The following is a 26851-nucleotide window of genomic DNA, read 5'->3' as shown; positions in this document are numbered from 1 at the left end:
GGATTTTATGTCAGGATAGTAATGATGTTGTCATAACCTGTTTTCTGCTCTTATTCTGTGTGAAGCATGGGCGTGGGTACTTTATTTGAATTAAATTCACTTAATCCTCATAAGAATTTAACAAAGTTAAGTATCAATATTTCTGTTGTTTTTATAAATAAGGAAACTGGGGCGATTCAGAGTTAAAGGGTTGGCCTGTAGGCATGTCCATGGCACATTGTCTTGACTGCCAATGGATGCAGGAGGACCCAGCCTACTGTGGGCAGCACCATTCCCTGGGCAGTTGGTCCTGGGTTGTATAAGAAGGCTGGATAAGCATGAGCCTATAAAGCACCCCTTCTCCATGGTTTCTGCTTTAAGTTCCCCCTTAAGTCTCTGTGTGGCCTGGAAGTGTGCTGGTAGCAAGGCTGGGTCACTTCAGCTGGGGTGGAGCCCTGCACTGGGGGATGAATTTGAAGCTCATCAGTCCCGCTGAAGAACAGGCCTAGGAATGGTGTTCCACGGGGAAAAGCTTGGGAAAGGCAGGGAGGTGTAGGGTGGCCCAGAAGCAATCACTGGAGGTTATTTGGTATAGTGGACCAAGAGTCTGTTAGAGAGGAAGGCTAGTGACAAGACGACATTAAAGATAGGGGGTTGTTATGTGATGGGGAAATGTTTCCTGAGAAGTCGGGTGGCAGTGTGCTGGTAGAGGGTGGCGACAGAAAAGATGAAAGACCCTGAGCCCAAAGTCATCCTCGGCTATATAAAATTCAGAGAGAGAGAGAGAGAGAGAGAGAGAGAGAGAGAGAGAGAGAGAGAGAGAGAGAGAGAGAGAGAGAGAAAGCATTGATGCCTTACACTCAGGCAGTCACTCTTTGAGAACAGAAAGCAGAGCACAGCATGGCATCTGGACCTGAACACAGGCTTCTCTCAGAGTACCAGGGACTGAGCCTGAACTAACAGGTCCACACCACACCCCAGTTAGCTATTTATCTGTCTCAGGTGTGTCCCAGGCTGACCTTGAACTCACTGTATAGCTGAGAAGACCTTGAAATCATGATCCTCCTGCCTCCACGTCTTGAGAACTGTGATTACAGGCATACACTACCACACCTGATTTATGCCCTGTTGGGGATGAAATCCAGGGCTCTGCGCATGCTAGGTCAGCACTGTACCAACTGAGACACACACCATGCCCTTCAGATTTGCTTCTTCATCCACTCCTGGAGCTCAGCTGCGCCGCTCAGATGCTGAGTGCCATCACTGGCCCCTGACCAGGTTCACACTGTGTCTGCTTAGAAGAGAGTGTGCGCTTTCACACAGCAGCTCAAGAAGGCCTTGTGTCAAAGGTGGCCCTGAGTGCCAGCCTGCTGCTCCTGCCAGGCTGAGAAAGGGGTTACAGGCTCCCTTTCATCCTTCAAAAGTGCAATTTTGAGGGCGAAGTATATGGCCAACCTCTCCTTGTGTCATTCCGATGAGATGGGGTCTTGATATCAATGAGATGCCCATTCTGTTGGTGAATTTATAATTTTCCTGACATAAGAGAAGACATTCTACAGAAACCCCTGTGCCCTTCCCTCTGGCAATCAGACTATTGAGACAAAGGTCCCCAGGAAGTTAGAGTCTCAGGCTATGAGAGAGGACAGGTGAATGGGTGTCAGTCAGAGGCAGGTTTTGTCTCTTTCACACAGATGTGACAATCTGTCAGCCTACTTTTGCTGGAGAGTCATGGGCTGAGACCATAACAAGGTCAGTGATGGGCAGGAATATTTCTAGATCAGGACATACAGCAGTCCTCCTTGCCCTGAAATCTTAAATTGTGTTTCTATACATGTGTGTGCACATACGTTTGGAGCTCAGAAAATAGTTTTCAGGTCTTTCCTTCCACCCTATGGGAGCAGAGCTTTGAACTTGGGTCTTTAGATTTGGCAGAAACACCTTATCCACTGAGCCACCTCATGCTCTGTTTGGACCTACACCCGTGTCAGGACCCCAAAGACGGACTCGGGGAGTCACCGAACCCCTTTTGTTGTTGTTCCTCTTCCCAATGTGGCCACGTTGAAAAAATGAGAAACTTTCTCTGCTGTTCCGCTTGTCTTTTGCTGATGGAATGTAGGTGGCCAAGCCTGGCTTGCTATGGCTAGCAGGGCCTAACAGTTCTTGTATAGTGGGGGAGAAGGACAGCTATCACCCCAGATGTTCTGTCCCCATTGTACTGTGGGAACCTCCCCCTAATATCTCCAGGAAATGGCATGACACAAGGTTGAGGCGCGATGGAAGGATTGGAAGGAGACTTACAAATCATGTTCCCTCTAGCTCTGTCCCAGATAAGCTGCACAGCCCAGAGGATGTAGCTGGATGGCTGACAGAGCTCTCTGTGCTGTGAATAAATACAGAGAACGGGAGAACCACCAACTTCTGGCAGCTCCCAGGAACTCCCACCTTTCCACGAGGAATCAAGGTGATGGGCAGAAACCACAATCCTTCCTGTTACTCCACATCTGCCCCGGGGTATGACCTCATACATGTGTCTGCACGGACATAGATACACAGAGACATGTATACTTTCTTCATTTGGAGACACCAGGCAACAGGCAGAAACATGCTGTCCCTTGGTTCTCATTCTGTCACGTGCCTATTGAGAAAGCAATGAACTGCAGACAGGCTCCAGACCACTCCAGAGTTTCCTAAGTGTGGAAGTGTGGGAAATCCTGTCACTACTCTGGTTTTGTCTTCCTTGGGTTCTTGGGTTTTCTTTCTCTTCTTCTCTCTCTCCCCCTTCTCTTTCCTACCTTCTTCCCTTATGCTTTCTTTAGCAGTGTCTTGCTATGTAAGCCCCAGTATGCACTATGTAATCCAAGCATGCCTCAAATTCAAACTGGAAGCAATTCTGCCTCAGCCTCCTGCATGCTGGGGCTTCAGGCGTGTGCTCCCACACGGTTTGTCTGTGATTATCTTTTACCTTGGATCCCTCTTCCCAGCCCTTCCTGGGTGAGGGCACGCGGCGGCTCTGGCTCTGGTCCCCTGCTTGCTGGGAGGGTCCACAGCCCATCGCTCCTCCTTTCTAGGCTGTGCCCCAGCTCCTATCTGGTCCTTGAGTCCCGGTTTTCCAGTCCCGGCACAGAGCTTCCTCCTCCCCCAACTCCAGGCTGGGCAGGAAGTGCTCGGCATCTGGGCAGTTGCTGGGAACTGTTGCCACAATAAACTGCGTCACGAAGACCTGGGACCTGAGCAGGGATGGGTCTTTTGCAAGGGAAAACAGAAGATCTGAGATACTATCCAAACCCCTATCAGGACGCTAATTGGTGTCTCTCCAGGAGCGAAAGGAGGGAAGAGCTGAGTCTAAGCATCCTCCTGGAAGCTCATTTCTTTATCTTTGCCAGGACCGCGGGACACGCCCCCACTCTCTGTACCTGGTCCAGGCATCACAGTCTGGCAGCTTGTGGGAGGCAATGCCACATGGCGCCGCCTCAGAAAGGATGGTCACACAAGAAAAAACCCACCCCATGATGAAAACCACACAGGACCACAGAAAGCATTGTGGCTGCCAGTGGGTCTTGAAATCATTTTTAACTTGGAAACTCCACTTTACGAGTGGTGATGCTGCTGGTGGTATATGCGCATTGTGTAGAGAGTGAAACAAACCCGATGTCACTCGTCAAGAAAGGACGAGCAGGGCCCCGTGGGCCGCTCACACCAGCAGCCTAAGTTTCCTTCCTGAACTTCCGAACTCTTTCATCCTATTTTCAACTTTATTTTCCCTTTCGAGCGCTGAGGAGGTGGAGTCGGAAAGATACTGGAGATGTCTCAACCCTGCGTTTTCAAGGCTGTAAATTTAGGCTCAGAGAAGCTGAGTGACTTTCCCAAGATCTCTGGGGAGCTAGTTATTGAAGGAGCTGTGACCGCGACCCAGGGGGCCGACTCAGTCCCTCCATGTCTCAAAACAACTGGAAAATGCAGTCCAGGCTTCCTGGAAATGCAAAGCTCCCAGCATCTTCCCAAGGAATCCAGAGGTCAGCTCTGTTATAAGTAGCTAGATTGTAGCTGCTTTACAACATACATTCCTTTGTTTTGTTGCAGTCCAGGGCTGGCCTCAGCTCACCATATAACTCAGGATGGCTCTTTCTGTCTCACATGTGTTGGGATTAAATGGTGTGTAATATTCTTATTTTTGGCCTTTTTGACACAGGGTCTTCCTATGTAGTTTGGTCCTCAGTGCATAACTCAGGCCTGTCTCCAACTCACAGCCATCCTCCTGCCTCAGCCTCTCAAGTACTAGGATTATAGGTGTGAGCTGTCACCCTGGGCTTTATTTGACAGCTCTTAAATTCATTTCATTCCGTTGTCCTTTTGCTGCTTAAATGATGCTGTTTGCCAAGTTTTACTAACTTTGAGGAAGATGAATGAAACCCACGTCCAAGTCTTATAATTATGAAACAGTGAACACTGAAAATCTGTGAATGAGGAATTGAAATAAAGCTATTAGCTCTTTGAGAAAGCACAGGCTCATGCAGTAACTAAATTACTCTGGGAAAGTCTCACCTAGGATAATCCAATGCAAAAGGCACTTGGGAAATGTTCTTGGGAAAGTTCAATGGGTGTTGATAAAACTGGAGGGTAAATGTTGCAGATACCTCTGTGTGTCCCGGTTTTTATTTATTTATTTATTTATTTTGAGGTGACCTGTAGACAGAAGTTTTCAGGGAATAAATTGGGTGGCACCAAAATGTGGTATGTAGGCATTTTCTGGAGCATCCTAGGACTGTGGCCCAAAATTGTGAAACTACCCTTTTCCTAGGAGCCTGTGGGGCCAGCTCCCTCTGACTCTTGAGAGCCCATCACTAGCACTGTTGGGGCCCAGTTGCTAAACACAGGCAATATCAAAATTAAATCTCATAACCCTTACAATGAATTATGTTGAAAACAACAGTAAATAATAGAGATACACTACGAGTGGCATTGGTGTAGATCATCTCTTATTACCAAAAAAGACGGAAAGGAAACAATGGGAAGGAGGAAGGAGTGAAGAGGGAAATGCTGGGAATAATGAACACAAGGTCTACTAAAGGAAGAGAAATGCTGGTCTCATTTTAGTAGCCATTTTCTGTCTGGAAAGATCTCTATACCACAGTTACGGTACACCATCTTCTTGTCCCTTCCTCCTGGCAGAGAGAAGGGGATTTTGTCAGACAGCATGCAAAAACCCAGGATACTCTGCTTCATGCTTCCTTCCTTCCCTTCCTCCCTTCCTCTCTCTCGCCCTCCTTCCCTTTCTTTTTTGCTTCCCTTTGTTGTTTGCTTGTTTTGTTTCAAGACAAGGCCTCTCTCTAGCTCAGGCTGGCCTTTCCCTTACTTACGATGTGGCCAATGTTCTCCTCAGTCTCAGGGCAATCCTTCAGCTCAGGCTCCTAGGACTGCTAGGATTATAGGTGTGGCCCTTTGAACTTCATTTACTGGGAAGTTCACCTGCCTGGAAAGTACAGGTAACCTGCAGCAAGATGTTCTAGTCCTCAGGATACCACTACATCATGCAGAGTGGAGCACAAGGCAAGTCTCACTCCACGTTGAAAAGCCTTCCAATTTAAGTCCCAACTCTAGGCATTTGCAAGAAGTGGGAAATCAAGCAGAGAAATCAATTCTGATGCTAACTCCAGACCACTGCGGGTATTTTTCATTCTTTCACTGCATAGCAAGACCCTATGCTGACTTTCAACCCCAATCACTCCAGACCCAGACATTGGAATAGGAATAGCTGACACTTTGAGTCCTGCTAAGTCAATACATGAAGCCGATGACTGTTATTTCTACTACATCAATATATTACTGGCTCAGTAAGGGTTAGAAAGCCAGGACCCAAAGCCAGTTTTGGCTCACAGCCTGCCTTTATGTGACCCATGAGTTAAGGATAGATTCTATGTTTTTAAAGACACCAAGAGATGACCATCATTTAGTAATTTAAAAAAATATGAGAAACTCAAAATCCAGTGTCTATAATAAAATTTACCAGTATCTGGTCCATTTACATACATGTAGGGTGAGTTTGTACTACTATGAGCAGGACTAAGTAGCTGTGGCAGAGAATATATGGCCTGCAAAGCTTAAGAGAGTTAGCATTTAGATTTTATAGAAACAATTCAAGGCTCTTGGTTTTGTCAGTTTGTTTATATTTTGGATTCTGACACAGGGTCTTGCTGTGTAACTCACCATTCTCCTGCCTCCCTCCTCTGTGCATATAATACAATGCCTGGCTAGATCTTAATTTTGTTTTACTTTTTAAATTAAAAAGCTCTCTCTCTCTCTCTCTCTCTCTCTCTCTCTCTCTCTCTCTCTATGTGTGTGTGTGTGTGTGTGTGTGTGTGTGTGTTGGGGGTAGGTGGGTGGGACTCATTAAACAGCAGAACTCACAGCCATTAGACACTTTTCCATTCAGCTGAGCAGACACCCCCTCCCCACACTACCACGCCCCCTCACTTTGCTGGGGTACCCTTCTCCACAGGGGGGCTGTTTTAATACTGAGTGGAACCTTGCCAGGTTGATTTGCTGGTTCTCATCAGAGCAGGGGTGGGGGAGTTGGGGGGAGGGTGGGAGTGGGGAGGGGATGTATTGCAGTTTCTGGAAACAAGAGAAGAGAGTACCAGATTGTCAGACATGGGTAGCAGCTCGAGTGTCACCTTAATTTCGAAGACCTCGTTTTAAAGTTGCGGGTCCCAGGCCTTCACATCCCTCTTACAACCATTTCAAACCAACCACTGTGGTTCTGGAAAGTAAGGCATGCAGCAGCCGTTCACCGAGTTACTCAGAGCTGAGCTCTCAGTCTCCTTAACCCGCCCCACAAAATTCCACTCACACTCAGTCCACACGCGTTTTGTGGCAGAGGAAACTATGGTCACTAGGGAAAAATTGCATCAGAACACCTCACACAAAATGGCAGCCCAAAGCCTGGTCCAGCCCTGGCGGTGACAGCAGCCAAGCTGTTACAGAGGGCAGGCGTGTTTGCATTGTCCCTTTAAGGAACTTAGTGTGACAAGTACAGGGCTTGCAGAAACAAACAAGCCCATAAACAGGGCAACAATTGTTTGCTGAGCTCGGCTTTAGGCCAACAATCTTGATGTTGGCTCATTCCACACAAACTGGGGAAGCACAGAGAACAAGCACCACTTGAGACACCGAGCAGAGAAGCAGCTCAGAGGGAATGTTGCTGGGAAAAGTCACGGAACTGTGAGACTTCCATTGAGAGCTACCCTCTGGTGTGACCCCTGCTCCCACCTTACAGACCTCAGAGAGCTCGGCAGGAGGTGTGGCTGAGGCAGCACAGCCTTTGCTGAATGGCATCTAGGAAGGCAAGCTTGCCTTTCAGAAACCAGGAACAACTCCTGCAGATTCCGTGTGGCAGTTTCACACACTGATACCCTCACAATGAAAGAAATGTAATATTTAAGTTTTTTTTTTTTTTGGCAGTACGTGGGCATGGAGTGCTGAGACTTTTTGAATTAGTGTTGTGATTTCTCCATGCTGGCCTTCAACATATTGTTTGATGCTTCAAGGGAGTTTGGCTGCTTAAGGAACTGGGAAATAAAAATGAAAAAAGAAAAGTTCTCTAAGACCTTTGTTTCTTTTTTTCTTCCAGTGCTGGAATGTGGCTGGTGAGGTTCTGGTCCCAGCCCTCCTCTGGGCTGTAGTATAGCCTTTTCAGTCCTCTAACTTTGAGGGCTAGCCCCTCCCTCTTCAAATGAGGGGCTGGCCCTGAGGGGCTGGGGAGTCAGAGCTGCTGCTTCTTGGAGTTGGGCCTATGATACCTGTTCTGGAATCATCTCTACTGCTTGTCCCAGGTGCAGATTCTCAGCAACGTGAATGGACGGGTTAAATCTGTTTGTAATTCCTTTGTGCTGGCCATTGAAGCTGGGACCTCATCAACTCTTCAGGTACACCGGGCACTAGAACTGGTTTTTCTAACTTGTATTCTGATACAAATGGATGCCTGGCACATGTCAGAGAGAAAAGAACTCAGCCTTCAGAAAGAGAGATCTGCTTTCACCTCTGACTTTGGGAAGTTATTTTATTTTCCTGTTTCAGTTATTTTTCTCTTCAAGGTAGGAGATAGCTGGCTGGTAAACTGATCACTGTGCGAGCATGAGGATCTGAGTTCTGATCCCAGAACCCATGTAAAAGCTGGGTGTGGCAGCATACATCTATAACCCCAGTACTTAGGGGTGGCCAGACAGGCAGTTCCTTGGAGCTCACTGGCCAACCAGCTCTAGCCAATCAGTGAGCTATTAAAAAAAAAGGTGAACTATAGGGAAAAAAATTAAAGTAGAGAGCCACTGAGAAAGACATCCAGCATTGGCAGGGGCACATTCATCCTTCTTCACACAAATGTGCAACACCACACACACACACACACACACACACACACACACACACACACACACACACACGCACACACAGAAAACAGAACCATAGTAGCTGCTTTCTAGCATTGCTAATTCACCAAGTTTTAAGGGGAGGGATGCTTGCCAAGTGCCTTCCCTCACTGTAATTATGCAAAGTGGGGCTCTGGGATGGCTTAGACTTTACTTTGAGATGGCTTAGACTTTTCTTGGCTACTTAAGGGTTTTTGTTTTTAAATTGGAAAACTAGTAAAATTGTAAATTCTGGCTGAATGCCCATAAGTGATCAAGTTCTCTTCCTTGTGAGTAAAATTAACTGGGTTTTCAGTTAGAGCTAGTTGTTTCTTTTAAGCCCGGGAGCTTGATTCCATCCCATTATAAAATAATCTTTGGTAATTTCACAGATGAAGGCATTATCTTTGGATTGTATCCAACCCCTGCTCCCCAACTCCTCCCAGACCATGCCTCATCTTATTTTATACCAGCACAGCCCAGCCATTCTCTGGCCTGATGTGTCAGTTAAAGGCTTTAAGATCAAACCCTGGAGTCAGCATTGTATGCTCTAGCCCCCTGGGACTCCAGCCTGATCCTTCTTCCCCCTGAGGAGCTCCACACTGAGTAGGGACAGCGACACATAGCTTCTGGATCCTCACCGCTCTTCACACACCCCTTCCCATATTATCTTTAATCTGGCCCCATAGTTAGAGGAGCAACAGCAAGCTGTCTGTTCCCTGTTCTCTTACAAAATAGCTACAGCAAGGGCCTGGGAGCCAAAATGATGTGAAGGGAAATCAGGGGTTTTAGTAAGATTTTCTTTAGACTATCAACTCCTAAGTAATGACACAGAGATTTAATATTAATTGTGAAAGCTTGGCTTTAGCTTAGACTTGTTCCCAACTAGTTCTTAAAACTTAAATTAACCTGCTTATATTAATCTATATTCTGCCGAATGGCCCCTTACCTCTCTTCGGTACAGTACATCGGCCTTCTTCTACATCTAGTTTAGATTCTTCCCAGAGTTCTTATCTTTGCCTGGAAGTCCTGCCTATCCTCTCCTGCCTAGCTATTGGTCTTTACTAAACCAAACAGAAGGTGAGGTAAAACATAGGCACATCTTCACACAGTATGATCAAATGTCCCACAACAAGGGGTCTTCAAGAAAGCCCGCTGAACCTCACACAGGAGCTGGTTTCTCTCACTGAGGATTGGGAAATTCGGGAACAAATGTAGTTTTCTATGGAGGAGAGAGGAGGGAGTGAGACACAGAGGTATGAGAGAGTCATGCATTAAGAGACGTAGACACAAGAGAGAGAACATAAATGGAAACAAAGTCAGACATAACTGTAGAAGGTAGGAAAGTCTATAGATGAGTAGTTGCATGGATAGACAGACCAACAGTCAGACAAACAGATAATAACGAGTGTTGTGCCCAAACTCTGAACCCCCAAACCACCAAGAGACCTGATCCGATGCAAAAGCAAAGACTCTTTAATTTTACAAGTTAGCTCGGTTCTCCTGTCCATCCAACTCAGCGGGTGAAGCAGATGGGACTAGGAGGGACCTCAAGCAGCAGCGAGGCAGGGAGGATATTGGGGTAGAGCAAGGGGAGTGTCTGGGGTCTTCAACAGTCTCAGGATTTGTGTGCTTCTAGGCTTGGGCAACTGATCCTGAGTTGACTGGTCATCTGCAACTGCAGCAAGGTTGCTATGGCCTAGAGGCCCTCCCAGGGCGGTTGCTGTGCTCTGCCTTCCAGAGCCTGACAACTAACTTCTGATTGGTTCCTTGCCACATAGAGGGTATCTGGAAGTTTATTTCCAGTAATTAGGGAATGTTGGGAGCTCAGCACATGTTGCTGAGTCAGAGAGCTACATCTTTCTGTGTCTTTTCTGCAGCCTGTCATGACTGCCAAAGCAGGGGCTGAGTGAGGGTCTGGTCCCTTCGTTAGATGGCAAAGAGGAGGTTGGATAAATATGATAGAATAGATAACTAATAGGTAAGTGGATGGTAGATATATAAGGAAAGAAAGAGAGAGAGAGAGAGAGAGAGAGAGAGAGAGAGAGAGAGAGAGAGAGAGCTATAAAGCTATGAGGGTGATGTTGAGGCACTTTCCCAAACAGGCAAAGGTACACGGGTTTGATAGCATGATAACATGATAGCATGATAGGTGTGCCCGGGACCAGTTCCTCCTGGGAAAGAGTAATTTGAAATTCAGTTCTTCAGTCTCCGTGTGGCTGACCAGGCTGTACCCACAGGCCAGGTGGTTTGTGAAACCGTCTTTGCTCACAGAAATGGTTCTCCCACTCCTAGATTTATTCTTCAAATATTTATCGAGCATTACTTAGTATTCTTCTGGGCCACATTTGGGTCCATGGCCACTTAGGACCAACGTTTCAGCTGCAGAGGAAATGCCTTCCCACTGAGCTACAGCTTTGCTCATCAGACAGAATTCATATAGTGACAACCATTAACCAAGTAGTGGGGATTTGCAGACACTGGGGAACCAAGAATGAGAAAATATCTATCAGTTATTGCTTCAAACCAAAACTAAAGACCAGGGCTTGCTTGGAAGGGGATATGCTAACCTAAGACTCCAGGTTGGTTTTGTACACAGCTCAAATGGCTGCAGGTGGTTAGGTTTGAAGTGTGGTTAGTTACCCGGTATCACATATCCAAGTGTTAGCACTAAGTAGACGGAAGGTCCACGGTGGGCTGTGCTACCGGCCTGAACCGTGATATCTCCCCATGGCCTTAATTCTGTCTGTGTGAATCCCGAATCCAGCTCCCCCAGAACTCAACAGAGGAAGATGCTGAATATATGCAGGTGCTGTGTTGGTGGAGGGACTACGTTCAGATGCTCACGCTTCCCAGAAAGCATTGCGGTGGGGACCATTCCTCTCCCTGGCAGCTTTTGTAGCGAGCAGCCGCCCTGGTTCTCTGCGGCACAGAGCCTCTGAAGACTTGTAAGGTGTAATGGAAGGAATATCTGGAGTTGGTAGGCCTAAAACTTTCCTGCTGAGTTTATTCTTGTCCCCTCTAGAGTTAATCCTGGTGGACTCGCAATTAGACGGAACATTTACCAGATAAGTGCTGAAAGGGCAAGAGGGACAGTTATTTGCTGAGATATTAGCAAAGATAGTATCCTTGCAGGGAGAATCTTAATTGCAAAGTGCTCAGAACAATGTGGTGAGATTGTGCCTTTTATTGTTCGGAGCCAATAGATGAATAGATATCATTTCCAACTGCAACAGGGAGGTGTTCAGCTTGCTAGTCTCTCATGCTTTTAGCTTTGGCTGAAAGAAACTCAGCAATGATTTTTAAGATAATTTCATTTCCCAATCCATTGTGAAAAAAATGTAAAAAAAATGCTTCTCATACGGCAAGGGGGGGGTGGGAAACAGGTCACTGAGTCTTTCTTTCCCTTAATCTGTTTTATAAACACAGAGAATGAATGCTGGCATAGTGTCACAGGCCTGTAATCCCAGCACTTGAAAGGCTGAGTCAGGAGGATTGCCATGACCTTTGAGGTCAGCCTGGGCTACAGAGTTTAGGGAGACTGTCTTTAAAAGTCAAGCAAGCAACCAATCAAATTCTAGGAGTGGGTGAGCATAAAATTACCTCAATTGTACGGTTACCACATATTAAGACATCTTGATAATGTCCTATAGTGTCTTTTCTTCTGATGCATCATGGTCCAGAGAGACTTCAACCTCCCATCCTTGTGCACTCACAGAAAGAAGTGTTTTCTGTCCTTGAAAACAAGTGACAATATATGCAACCTGGTTGTTAAGACCTTGGACCTTGGACACCAGACAACATGGATCAGGGATCCCTGTGAAATAGATACAGATGGGGTGAACCCTGCACCCAACTGTCTGCTTAGAGAAAGTCTCAAGGACATAAATAGTGCAGGAAGAGGAATCCTGAGCGGAGCCCAGAGAGACCGGGGGTGAGAAGAGGGGCTGTGATTCACAACGCGTAGTAAGTCAGGTTAGATGGAGGGAGGATCATGGAGAGTTGCAGAGGCTGGAGTGGTTAACTGAGGACACAGGATGAAGGTGCCCAAAGCAGAGAGAGAATTACTAAAAAGAAGCAAAGAGAAGGAGGCCCAGAGTCATTGGTGTCTATTCACACCAGCCAAATTGAAAAACCTCATGGAGGACAGACTTAGTAGTGGGGAAAAGTTAGCCTGTCACTCAGGGCTGTGTGATTTTTACCTAACACAGTATAGAAGAAAAGCCTAGCATTGGCATGCTATTTAGTGGCAGAACGCTTGCATGTATGCATGCAAATTGCTCTGAATTCTGTACCTACTGCCAAATAAAAAAGAAAGAAATAAGATCTGAAACTGAGCCCAAGCAATGAAATTGCACACCAAAACCCCGTTCAGAAATACTGAACACAAAACAACCCTGGGACCCCAAAAATAAAAACTCATAATAATTGACATCTACTCAGCATCTTGCTAGGCGTATGCTGAAGGGGGAAGCAAGCATGGAAACTCAATTGGAAGAAAAGATCAGTCAGATTCTATCCAAGAATAACATGGATGCTCGCATTATCAGACACAGACACTGACATGTTGTTCTGGTTTCCTTTCTGTTGCTGTGACAAACATCACGACCAAAGCAATCGAGAGGATTTACTTGGCTTACACTTGCAGGTTGTCACAGTCTATCATTGAGAGAAGTCTGGGCAGGAACTCAAGCAGCATCTTAAAGCAGATGTCATGGAGGAACACTGATTGCTGGCTTGCCCTAAGACCCATGCTTCACCCGCCCAGGGGATGTTGCTTCCCATGTAAACTGGGCACTCCTTCATCAATTGATAACCAATTATAGATAATCAATTTTCCCCAACCCCAGACATGTCTACAAGCCGGCTATCATCTCAACTGAGACTTCCTTCTCAGGTGACTCGAGGCTGTGTCAAATTGATAGTTAAAGCCAACTAGGACACACGCATTACTATTATTGTATCACATACACTCATAGAATTAGAGAGAATAAACATGCTAAGTAGGAGCATGAGAGACAGTAAAAAGATCCAAATGAACTTGAAATTTTCATGTATGAGATAATACTATGTATGCCATGAAATCATAGCACAAGGTCAGGAGGGGAGACATGGAAACATGCGTGAAGTAAAGAAAAAAACCTGGTAATATCTTTGGGTAAGTTCCCAAAGATTTAAAAACCATCCCCCAAACAAACAAAAACAAATACCCCTCCACAACATTCTTCCACATAACTGACAGGTAGCTAGCACATGCCTGCAGTCTTAGCACTTGAAGGCTGAAGCAGGAGGACTGATGTGAGTTTGAGCTAGCCTGGGGCACATGATGAGATCTAAGCCAGCCTGGGCTACTTAATGAAACTTGTCATAGAAACATGAAACACTTGAACAGTGACAGTTCCCAAGGACATACAGCAATGATCACTCGTGACTTCATGTCTGATGATTGATAATAGTTCTGGGATCTTATAGACAGTATTTATTCTCTGAAAGTCTAGGCATGGACATGCAGGCTCCTGTGTGTTCTTTTTAGGCTTCTCAGCTGTGCCAATTGCCTACTGGACAGTGCCAGAGACGGGGCAAAAAACATCTTCAAGTCTCCTTTAATGAGAAGGTGCTGGCTACAGTGACCCAGAAAACACTCCCACTTCTGTTTTTGGCTTTCTCTGAGAGAAGTAGAGGCCATCACCACGCTCCCAACCTTCTAGGGAAGCTGGAGGACATATGTACGAACAGCACCTTTGAGATGCCCAGGATTAAGTCACTAGGAGCCACTGGGGGGCGATAACACCACAGCAATGCTAGGTTAGTGAGCCTCTTGTGTTCACTGTGTCCAAGGCTCCTGAGGATAAACTTAGGTAGATGATCTGGTACTACTGTCTACTCTACAATTAAGTACTAATCCACTAATTATGTCTCCTCTCCAAAGCAACAGCGATAATCAGTGTAAGCAGGCTGTAAGCAGGGCTCACTTCTTAGCTGAGAATGTTTATTCCCTTCTCCTGTTTACTGGGCAGCAGGTGGAGGTGCCCAGGAGGACCAGGACATAGGCAAGTTTATCAATAGAAAACAAGACTATTGATGAGGTGCTCCTCCCAGAATCAATCATGAAGAAACAGGACTGGAGCTGGAGATTCAGAGTCCCATCTCCTAAGAACTCCAGCAGACTCTCTCCATAAGCACTCCACATTTAATGCGGTCTTATCACGTTCCTAATGTCAGCTAGGCACTGTGTCCTGCAGAGATGCTGGTGCAGTTCCTGCCTCAGGGTCATAGAATATAGTTGCGGGTGAGGACAGTATATCAAACCTCAATTCACAAATCCCACGGATGACGTGAGGGAGAGCACAAGTCACTGTGAGGTCGTATACCATGGGGAGGGGTGCTCAGAAACTGATAGCTGAGGCCCGAGGGAGAGACGAAGGAGCAAGTTGGGGAAGGGCGTTTTCAGTTGACCTCAAGGAATCCTGGACTATCTGGAGAGGGGTGATGCCATTTAATGGCTGGGCACTCTCCAGGTAATGTTAAGAGTTTGAGGTCTTGATCTTGAAGGGTTTTATTCAGAAAATTAAATGCCAATCCATTAATGTTTTTGTAAGGTCAGTCTGGCTTCTGTTCCAGGAAAACGACCAGAAGGGAACAGGAGCTAAAGTGGGGAGTGTGTGATGGAGAGACAGTCACCTCATCAGGAGATACATGACACATGAGGATGGAGAGGAGGAACCGGGTTGCAGACACACGTGGAGCAAAGCAGGAGAGACAAGAGACGTGTCAAAGGTGACCCTTTAGCTTGTAACATGAGATGTGGAGGAAGGAGGTGACGTTTCATGGACTGGGGAGAGCAGGGAAATGAACAGAAGATCCAGGGCTCGGTTATAAATGTCATCAGGAGACACTCAAGTGGGGTCTTAAGGAACCGAGGGAGACTGTGAGGTAGTTTTAAGCATCATCAGTGAAGAGCTCCAGAAATAGATTTGATTAGCTCTAGGGATGGTATGGAACAGAAGAAGGTTCACCACGAACCCAGGAGGACACCAACATGTGTAGGTCAGACATGTATACATGCAACTATGATTACGGAGACCTTCCTGATATGCAGAGATGGGGACTCGTGCAAAGTGAGGGGAGATCTTTTCATGCTGATGGAGTCGATTGTGTCAGGGGAACTTATATAGGACACTGTAAAGCCCCTCAGTGACACAAGAACATTATCAGATAAATCAAAGGATATGGAAGCCAGCTTAGAGTTTGAAGAGGAGACAAGCACACAGTACTTTGAAGTGATTCATAGATGTTATACTTTATTTCTATAGCTGTGACTGAATGCCTGCTGTATACAACCCAAAAGTTGAGGGCTTGATTTAGGCTTACTGTTTGGAAGGATTTTGTCTGTGGTCACTTGACTTCATGGGCTTGGGGTGAAGCACAGGGCCTAGTAACTTCTTCAGTTCATTGCTGACAGGAAGTACAGAGAAGCAGACAGGAAGAGGGTAGGGAAAAGATACTCGAAAGGGTCAATGTCGGGTAACTTGCTTCCTGTAGCTAGGGCTCTACCTCTTGAGGTTTTCAGAAACTCCCCAAATAGCACCACCAGCTGTGCTTCCCCACAAGAACCTGTGGGGGGACATTTCATATGGAAACCATAACAGATGGGTTATGGATTTAGATGTGAGTGCTAAAACTTTAAGACTTGGATGGACGTTTTCAGGATTTCAGAGCACTAAACACGTTTTTAACACAAGTAGAGAACAACTGTGATAAATACGACTGTTAGTGTTTAAAGTTAGGGCTCTTTCTTTGGGGCTGGAGCAATGACTGAGCTGTTAACGGCACACACTGCTTTTGTAGAGGACCACAGTTGGGTTTCCAGAATCCATGTCAGGTCAGGAAGCTCCAAACTGGGTATAACTCCAACGCCAGGGGATTCAGCCCACTCTTTTGGCCAGTGTAGCACCACTGCACGGGCACACACACACACACACACACACACACACACACACACACCCATACACACCCCCAGTCACAAAATAAAATGAGTCTATTTTCACCAGGGATTCTCCAGTGCCACGTCTAGGGATGTAGATGTCTGCCCAGTGTTTGGGGATGGTCATAGTGTCTGGGTTTATAATGGTGAAAACCTGGAAACAGCTCAGACAACTGCTTCAAGGTAACTCATTATGACATATTTGCCAATTGTGAAACCAAAGCTACACAATGCAACCTGTAATGGAAGAGAAGAAACTATACACACTGCCCAATACCTATAATGTGGGATGAAAATTTTAATGCGCAGAACTGTGTGCTGTGTGTCTCATCACAGAAAGTCTGAGATTATTGTTTAGAAATGCGAGTGTGACTCTCCAGTCAAACAGATAAAATAAATTGCAAGTGTTTGTGTATGGTCAGCAGACTTTGGCTCAGATAGCAGGGAGGGGAAGCTAAGCTTTCAAAGAGCATGCTCTGGTTATTCAACCAGCGCAACACCAAAGCAAACCATATGAACATATATATGTATATACATACATATATATATATATTCTTTTTTAGTGAAGAAAGAATCTTGAGTGGGAGATGACTTAAGGAGAGATGACTCAGTAGGCAAAGCTCTGATCTTGCAAGCATGGGAGACTAACTTAGATCCCGAGGGTCCTTGTATTAAAAGGCTGGTCTTGTGGCATGTACTTTTAGTCCCCAGGCTATGGAGGTGAAGATGGGCAGACCCCTAGAGCTAGCTCACTAGCCAGTCTAAGGCCACTGAGAGATCTTGTCCCAACCTCCACCCTCAAAAGAGGTAGAAGGCACCTGAGGGACAGCACTCAAGATTGTCACCTGACCTATACACACACCCACACACATAGAGTGGGGATTACATGAGGAACGGCACTTAGTGGTTTTCATTATGATGGAAAATGTGCAAAGGTTAGTGAGCTGAAGAGAGTAACAGGTCCCAGGGATGTTAATTATTTTCAACTATTTTTGGCTTGGTTTTGTTTCCTTAAATGAAAAGTTCCAAAATACATTTGATTTCAATTTTCTCATCTGTGTAATTACTTAGGCCAGAACTTTAAAAGTTAGGGCACAGTTGCTTCTTACCCCCTGATGGGACTACATCTTAGTAAATCCATCCAAAGTTGGAAATTTTGTAGCTGGGACTCGCATTTAATGCACCTGTACACTGACAAGCCTAGCAGGCCAACTCTGCTCACTGGTCTTTGTTCCCTCTGTGATCATGTGGCTGAGGGGCAGCTGTGATCATTGCACTTCAGGGGTTTCTTGAAGTGGCTCCAGCTCAAAGAGGGGGAATCAGAATTCACAATTTGCAGGGCAGATTGTTACGGAGTATCATGTTGTATGTGGAGTGTGTGCGTGCAGTTTGCGTATATGTGTATATGTACATATGCCAGCGCATATGTGTGTAGGTGCATGCCTGCATCTGTGGAGGCCAGAGGTTAACCTTGAATGTTGTTTCTCTGGAATCATCCACTTGGGTTTCTGAAACAGTCTTTCACGGAGACTAGAGGTCTTCCATTATCCTGGACCGGCTGGCCTATAAGCTCCAGAGACCCAACGATCCATCCCTGCCTCACCAGCTTAGGGTCGCACACCTGGCTGCTGGCATGCCTGGACTTCCATGTGTGTTCTGGAGACTGCACACACCTGGCTGCTGGCATGCCTGGACTTCCATGTGTGTTCTGGAGACTGAGCTCAGGCTCTCACACTTGCATAGCAAGCACTACGAAGATTAGGCAATTTCAGCAGTCCTGTTTGCCACTTTTGTAACATCTAAAAAAGAAAAATCCCTGTTAAACCATTGTAATGTAGGGTTCACACATTTCTTACTTCCCCTATTTCCCTAACCCAGAGTGTCCCAGTGGCAACTCAAAGCCTGGAATATGATTCTAGAGAATATATTGTATAAGAGAACAATGGATTGAAAATACTTTCATTTCAAAATCAAGAACATACAAAGTAGATCCAAACATCAAGTTCTGCTCGATTTTTGCATTTTAAATGAGATGCTATGATTACAAGATGCGACTCCAAGATGTCCCCTAAGTCCCCAGGCTTGAGATGCCTTGCTTCTTTTTGCAGACAGGGATACTGTGTGAAGAATTTGAGAGCTAATGACTGAGGCTTTGGTGTGTGTGAGAGTCACATAGAAGCCAAGCAGAGAACAGGAGTCATGTCTTGGAACTTGGAAACATGCACATCTCCCTTCCCACACGGCATGTAACTCTTAAGGACTGTTCATCTCTGTGTTAGAGTGCTCTGTTCCACTGTGCTGTGAGTGGGGCATGCAGTAAGAATGTATTTATTGGATCCAGCAGACACTGGAAACTGCTTCGGAACCCTGGCTATAAATAGCACTTTATTAAAACCTGTGAGTCTCTGCCTGCTGTTTGCCTGGTGAGACCACTGTCTTGGTGAAATTGGGAGCTACACAACTAGATTAAAGATTGCCTCGATTCTGGCCTTGCTCGGGGAAATACATTCACATTTACCCATCCTTTCGGTTTGACAGATGAGTAAAAGGGAGTCATGGAGGTGTTGCTTGCTCCAGATCTTAAGCACACAAGTGAAAGCCTTCTCTTTTCCTATTCCGTCAGGGTAAATGGTGCTACTATTTTTGGTTCAGTGTTCTTTTCCATTTCTGCTTATCAGAGAGGCATGGAGAGGGGGAAGGAGAAAAGAAATTCTACTTTGTTTCTGAGATGCTCTCTGATCTGTCAGGCAACTTCCAGATTACTATCCCAGGATCTCTCACACTCCAGGTCCCTTGGGTTTTGGTGGCAGGTGACGGGGTTATGTGCTAAAGCCCTGTGTAATGAAATAAATATAAAGTATGACTCAGAAGTCTAAGCTAGAAAATACCGTGAGATCTGTGAACTTAACATGTCTTTAACAGTTTGTCAAAACCTGCCCCTTCTTAATACCATTCCCTTTGAAAGGGACCAGAGGGGCCCAATCTCATCAGGACGTAGTAACATTCACTGAAAAGGCATTTATATGCTGCTTAAAGTGGTAATGATTATTTTAAATCTTTAGAATAAACCTTCTGAAAAAATCCCATCTGTATGCTAAAAAATGTAATATAAAAAGACGCTAATGACAGAGTTGTAATCAGATTAGGAGGAAGTGTGTCACTAACAGGAAATGGCAGATTGGGAAAAGGGTGCCATCGGCCCTCTAGCAGTCTTTTTCTCCAGTGACTCAGAAAGTAGAGGAAAGACAGTTTAGGTAGAAGGGTGTGTGTGTGTGTGTGTGTGTGTGTGTGTGTGTGTGTGTGTGTTATACCCCCGCATGTTCATTTGGGTGCACTTGTCATGCAGGCATAAGTGAAGGCCAGAGGTTGACATCTGCATGTCTTTGTGAAATGTTTCTCCACCTTATTTTTTGAGACAGGGTCTCTCACTGAGTCCAAGCCTGTTGTTTCAGGGAGACTGGCTGGCCAGTGGGTTTCCAGGATTGGGCTTTCCCTATTGATAGGGCTACAGACACATTCCTTCATGTTGTGGGATATTTTGGTCGTACTCTAACACTCCTGAAACTGCCAATAAAATTTCCTTGAATCAGTGGGTAGAATTAGCTACTAACCAATGGGAATTAACCATAGAGTTCTTGGAGGACTCACATTATGATAGAGAGACACAGGAAAGAATAATGATGAGCTTAAAAAGATTTGATGACCTTTTTTTGGATCAAAGAAGGAGAGAGAGTGGAGGTCACTAGTCTCTTCTTGGCCACTTCTCTGATCAGCCAGGTTTTTACCTTGATATCTGACTCCTGAGTTTTAATTAATAATAGACCATTATATGTAATCACTTCACTTCCATGCCTGTCATTTTACATCGCTGGAGATCCAAACTGAGGTCTATATGCTTTGTGCAGCAAGCATTTTACCTCCAGAACTGTCTCCTCAGTCTCTGTTCACTGTGTTTTTCATGGAAGATGAGGCAATGCGTGCATGCAGGGCATATGGGCAAAGTCACCAGTGTCACCTCTGACTTGACACTACTATACCTAAGTGGGAACAAATGCAAAAGATACTTTGACAAGGGTCCTCAGCATGTCCCTTCCAACTGCACGAGTCCAGCCATTTCTCAGACCTTCTCTCAGATGTCCCCTCTCTCAGTAACGACTTCCCTCCTCATTCACTGGGCAGGCTCCTGTTCTTGCAGTGGCCAGCGACAGCTCATTCTCTCAGAAACTTTCACAAACAGCTAGGCTTCTCTGGTCCGTGCCTTCTGGAGACTCCTTGCCCTCCTTGTACATAACCTGCCTGGACTGTGAGAAGTTTGAGAGCAGGGCTGTACACTCCATTTGGTACTGTAGCATCTACTGGGGGCACAGGTTGCTTTTCTCATTGCTTGATGCAATCCCCAAAGTGGCTTAACCAAGGGCAGATCTATTTGGTTCATGCTCAGTTAAAGCAGTCCATTATGGCAGAGGGACAGAGCCCTCTCTGTGGTTGCAGGAAGCTGCTTGCCCATATTTCTGCCAGTCAGGAAGCAGAGAAAGAAGGAGGAAGGAGCTGGCATTCAGGTCACCTTCTCCTTTCCCTCTTTTTATTCGGTCCCAGACCACAGTATATGGGATGATCCATCCACATTCAGGGAGGCTCTTCTTCCACTAATCTTCTCTTGGGCATAGATAAAGGAGTGCCTCACCAAGGACCTGGTGAAGTTGACAATGGAAATTAACTGTCATCAGCATCTATCTGAAAGTGGCTATAATATTGATATCTAACAATTGAATGAAGAGTATTTAGAAAAAACCCTCACATCTTGCCTTTGAGAATGTCTATCTCATTATGATAAAATCTCATTATACTAATTTAAACAAGCAAAAGATCTCTCAGCTTGTGCTGGTGGCTTGCCCATTGAAGCCACATTCATTCTGGTCCATTGGATTAGCATTTCATAAATAGCTCGAGTTACTGAAATGGTTTGTTGCCAGGGAATATTACTTTAATGAAACTGGATGAACCTGGGATGTGGAAAAACACTGCTCTGCTGCCCAGCCTTTCCGGACTGTTCCTTTGCTTCCAGTCTGTGACCTTACTTCCACCCCTCTTGTTCCATTATCATTCCCCACTTTGCTGTCGTTGGACCCTCTCTAGCCACAGCCTCCACACAAGGTTCTAGCAAGTTTGGGGGGACATCTAGCTGGTCGGGGAATTTTTAATCACCGGTGCAGTGGGGAAGCTGTGATCTGTGGATGATTCCCACACAGTGTCTCCTGCCCCATCACCTTGGAGAGCTAGGTGCTGGCTCATTCTTTGCTTGGCAAGCCCAAGCAGAAACAAAACGTCACAGTGTTGTATGGAGGTAAGGGGCATGGCTTGCTAGCTTGGAGGCTAAGTGAATGGATTCCATGCAGGTGTTCTTGATTAAATCTACCATTTCTATTCACTAAGTGTACCACTATGGACAAGCTAATGGATTTAGGCAAGGCTTCTATACTAGTATATCTTGTACTAGGTAGTTTAAACAACCATTATATATTCCCCTACCGTTCCAGAGGTTCAAAGCACACACTTTTATAGTGTTGATTCAATGTACTCCTTATATCTCTTCTCAATGAAAGAAAGATGAAGGACAAGACAGACAGACAGATACATAGGTAGGTAGATAGAGAATATCATATTAATGTCTGTTGATGCAAAGGCACTAACACTATTAGATAGAGAATATCATATCTTTCATGTCTCTTGTTATAAAGGCACTAATACCATCAATAAGGGCCTCCACCTTATGATCTAATTGCTTCACCATCACCCCAGCTCCAAATTCCACATAACATTGGCTACAGGAACTCTTATACATGGATTTGTGGGAACACAAACCTCTGTGATTCAGTTTCATTATTGGTGTGTGAAGTGAGAGTAATAATAACACTTACCACATGGGATTACTTCAAGAGGATTCAATTTGTGTCCTTAAAGCTCTTGAAATAGTTCCTGGGTCATAACAAACACTATGCAATGTCTTGCTATTGTTGAAGACTTCCAGGTTTGCCAAAGAGAAAGATCTGGGTTGAAGGGTATCTGCGTCAGTTCTGGCCATCAAAATGCTAGCAAAACAACATGCAGGAATAGTCTGCTACCAAAAAAGCCCAACTTAAGCAAAAGGAGGGAATTGTTCAGGTTTTGAAGCCTAAATTCTCACTTTTCTCCTTCTTTTTTATTTAATTGACAAGATGGGGTCCTTTTTCTTTTGGTGTTTGTGCATTCTGGGACCTCATCTCAAGGATCATTATCTCCAACTAGCTAATGCTCAGCTGTGACAGTGTTATCTTCAATTTTTAAAAACTTATTTATCTTTGGTTTTTAGATTTATTTTAATTTTATTTGAATGAGCGTTTTTCATGCATGATTCTGTGGCATGTTCATGCCTGGTGCCTTTAGAAATAGAGGGCATTGAATCCCCTGGAACTGGAGTTACAGATGGTTGAGAGCCAGTATATAGTTGCTACGAGTTTAACCTGGGTTCTCTGCAAGAACAACACATGCTCTTAACTATGGAGCCATCTTTACAACCCTTGCCTTCAGTTTTTAGAATTGTCAACTCTGAAGCTCACATGCATGTGTGCGTGAGCTCATTTGTGTGTGTGCATGCGTGCATGCACACAAAATCATGAGATGGACTAACATATGTACTTAGGCCTTTGTTAAGATCATTTTGGGGGCAAACTTTCTTGTCAAATTCTCATTAATGGAGTAGTCAACAGTGCTTTCTCCTCTATCTAATGCCCATGGTATTAATTTTCTAGTGCAAGCTTTTTGTTCCCATTCCATACCCCTTATTTATGTTTCAGAAAAGATACTAAGAACTTACCATGTGGAGACACTGTGAGGTTCTAAAGAAGGGAGTGGTCACCAAACCTCAGCACAGTGCTGGGTGTGCCCAGCTATAATTATTCACCTATTCTCATTGGCAAGGCTTAATTCTGTGTCTAAGGGCTTCGCTTTCTCCCTCAACCAGACAGACAGTGGCTAGCATCTCAGGCCATCAGCACAGCACTGAACCAGATGGACTGCAATTTCCAGTACACATGGATTGACCACAAGTGATGTTTATTGTAACTGGAGTTTCTTTTCGACCAGGTCTCATCACCCTCAGCCCCAAATAAACACACAGAGGTTGTATTAACTATAAAACTGTTGGCAGATGGCCAGGGCTTCTTATTCGCTAGCTCTGTCTTAATTATTAACCCATTTCTATTAATCTATGTATTTTCATGTGGTCTCGACTTACAGGAGAATATGTGGACCTGTTTCTCTTTTGGATGCTATGTGGCATCTCTCTGTGGTCTCTCTCTGTCTATATTTCCCAGAATTCTCATCTCCTAGCCCCGCGTATCTTCCTGCCTCTATTGGCCAAACAGTGTTTTATTTATCAACCAATAATAGAAACATCTCCCATCAGGTTATGTTATAAATGACATCCATCCTGAAGAAGGAATTATGCCTGCTTCTTTGAATTGTGTTCACTTCTTCAATATGTTCTGAACTTTATTGTTAATCTAACTAATATATTCCCAACCTTGAGTTAGGTTAACAGCTCCTAGTAGCCCACATGGTTCCTGCAGTCTCAAACAGTTCTGTAGTTTATTCTCCCTGATTCCAGGATATTTGGGGTGATTTGGTTAGTGATACCCTCTCACATCTCATGGATTTTAGCCATATTGCTGTTGGTTCATTGATTCCTCCAGGAAGCCCACAGAAATTTACCAAGGATGTAGGCTCAGGAACCTAGGATCTTTATCTACATATATTAAACAATGTATGATAACTGTGTTAGTTATTTTCTTGTAGCTATGATAAAATACCTAACAAAAGCAACAGATGGAATGAAGGATGATTTTGGCCCATGCATTAAGGAGCCACAGTTCATAATGGTGAGGAAGCCAGAGCAACAGGAACATGCAGTGACATTTGCAGTCAAGAAGCAAAGAGAGATGAATGCCAGTGCTCTGGTCAAGGCCCAGTTCTCCCTTCCCTATTTTTTTATTTTTTGATGCCACAGCCCTGAGAATGGTTAAAGCTCTCTAGAAATAACCCCACACCACGTCCAGAGGTGTGTACCAGGTGATTATCTTTTGTTTGTTTGAGACAGGGTTTCTCTGTGTAGATGAGGCTGTCCTAGAACTCACTCTGTAGACCAGGCTGGCCTGGAACTCGGAGAACTGCCTGCCTCTGCCTTCTGGGTGCTGGAATTAAAGGTGTGTGTCCCCACCACCTGGCCTCCTAGGTGATTCTTAGCCCAGCCAAGTTGACAATTAAGATTATCACAGTAACTGTATTAAAGCTCTCCAATATCCACCCATAATCCAAGAGGCTCATGAGTCAAAGGCTTGGCTCTCAGTTGGTAGCACTAAAAGGACTGCATCGGGAGGGAACTATCATTTCACCAGGGGCATAATGAATCCACAAGTTTGTGGCAGAGTGACCTATTTGGAGGCAAGACCTGATTAGAGGACATGCATTTGAAGGACATACAATGTGCACCAGACCCTTCCCGTCTCTACTTTCAAGCCATGGAGGTGTTCATGGACAAACTAAGCAGTCTTCATCACGAGTGTCAGTGTTACCTCAGATACAAAGTGATAAGACTAAGCAACTGCAGACTGGAAACATGAGCTACAGTCAATCATTCCTCCTTGGGTTTCCTCCTCAGCTGTTCTGTTTGGACACTTGGTCCCCAGCCAGTGGCATCGTTTGGGGGGGGTTGTGAAATCTTTAAGTGATAGGGGCCGTGGTGGAGAATGGGTCACTGAGGGCAGCCCCTGCGGCTTTACAGCCTGGCCCCACTCCTGAATGGCACCCTGCTTCCTCCACAGCCAGCTTTGGGCGTCACCAGCCAGGCCTTCACCACTGGGATGCGGTGACCCCCTTGAACCGTGAGCCAGAGCAATCCCTTCTTCCTTTAAGTTGCTCCCTGCCAGGTGCTTGGTCATAGCAAGGAGAAAGGCAACTAGTATAACCAAGTTTAACTTAGTTGTAAATTCTTTTGTTTAAAAAAAATAATAAATGCTGGACAAGATGGCAGAAGAGGAATCCTTGCATATTGTTGGTGGGAATGTACACTGGTACAGCCACTATGGAAACCTATATGAAGGTTCCTAAAAAAACCCAAAAAACAAAAATAGAACTATCGTATGGTCCAGCTATACCACACCCGAAGAAATTTAATTCACATCGTTTGCAGGGAAATGAGTGTACTGCTTTGTTTATTTATTTTGCCTTGTTTGAGTTATTCTTGTTCTATGTTCCTCCTTCTCTGGTGTAGTGCCTATAGCCTTCTGCATTTGTGTGTGTTTATTAGTTTTCTTAGAGTTTGTATCTTATATCTTTAAATTGCACCACATCATATATACACACATCATATTTACACACTAAATACCAAGAATGTTTTAAAACAGCTATTTCCATTTCTCCCTTCTGATTTATTGCTGTCATTATTTACATGGCATTTGAATTTACTTTAAATAATTACTTTAAATATAAGAAAAAGACACATTTATGTGTATAACTGCCATTTCTGGAGGTCTGTCTGCCTTTGTGTAGACCTAGTGATACCATAGTTTTCCTTCTTTGTGACATTATTCCTCTAAGACTTTTGGCAGTGATGGTCCATTGCTTTGGTGATATATTATTCTGGCTTTCCATCTCTACAAACTTAGGCTCAGTGTACATGGTGATCTTAATACCCAATAGAAGAGCGTATCCTCCAGGGAACAGAAGACTATATTCAGTAGGGGAAAGCTGAAACTCCCTTCATGGACATTTAGGGATCCACATGCCATTAGACTGATTAAAAGAAGCTCACTGACCTGTCATGAGTCATCAATATTGATTCCAAAAGGGACATTAAATTGCTGCTACATAATCAATCGGAGTAAGAAAGTTGATGCCTAGAACCTGGCAGGTTTGTTGGCGTGTCTTTTAACACCCCATATCTGTTAGTCCTGGACAATGGAGTACTGGAGCAACCTCACAAAGAAAGGTTCACTGAGGACTCAGATCCAGTGGGAATAAGACTGAAGCCACTCTACAGATGTCTTGCTACAAACAGTGAGGGAATATTGCATGGAGCATGTCAGTTTGAACCTTGTGAGTGCCTGAAAAAAACAGGTACTATAGCAACTGCATTTGATGTGATAATTACTTTTTTCTGCTTTCTCCTGAGGCCTTTTGGGAGAATCACTAATGCTAACTAATTTTATATGTCTTGCACTGACAGAATTATTAATACATTTTGGTATGTCTGTGCCACCGGAGATAAGGACTTTCCCTTGAGAAGGTCAGCCATGAGGTGTGGATGGTAGATGAGCTAGGGTATGGGGGATGTGAGTTAACTCCTGCAGACCCATTGCCCCTCTGAACCTCATTCTATCTGATCTGTCATACCAAAATGGCCCAAATGAACTCTCAGGGGTTCCTAGGCACTGCCCTCTTGTTCACCTTGGCT

General features: G+C 44.9%; 1 protein-coding gene across 2 annotated transcripts in view; it reads right to left on the bottom strand.

Annotated features, from left to right (window-relative positions):
• The window catches only part of Stmnd1 (stathmin domain containing 1), a 98080-nt gene that overhangs the window by 20085 nt on the left and 51144 nt on the right, over positions 1–26851 (bottom strand). Inside the window, exon 1 of one of the 2 annotated variants that reach the window (XM_040755916.1) lies at positions 2942–3156. The exons of the other annotated variant lie outside the window; for it this stretch is intronic. Within the exon in view, the coding sequence (XP_040611850.1) occupies positions 2942–3031 (90 nt within the window). The 5' untranslated portion in view covers positions 3032–3156. Of the gene's footprint in view, positions 1–2941; positions 3157–26851 lie in introns of those variants that run through there. 2 annotated transcript variants of the gene reach the window in all.

This window comes from Mesocricetus auratus, unplaced genomic scaffold (assembly GCF_017639785.1).
Source record: "Mesocricetus auratus isolate SY011 unplaced genomic scaffold, BCM_Maur_2.0 Super-Scaffold_100013, whole genome shotgun sequence".
Taxonomy (NCBI): Eukaryota; Metazoa; Chordata; class Mammalia; order Rodentia; family Cricetidae; genus Mesocricetus; species Mesocricetus auratus.
This window is presented reverse-complemented; position numbering and strand designations above follow the sequence as displayed.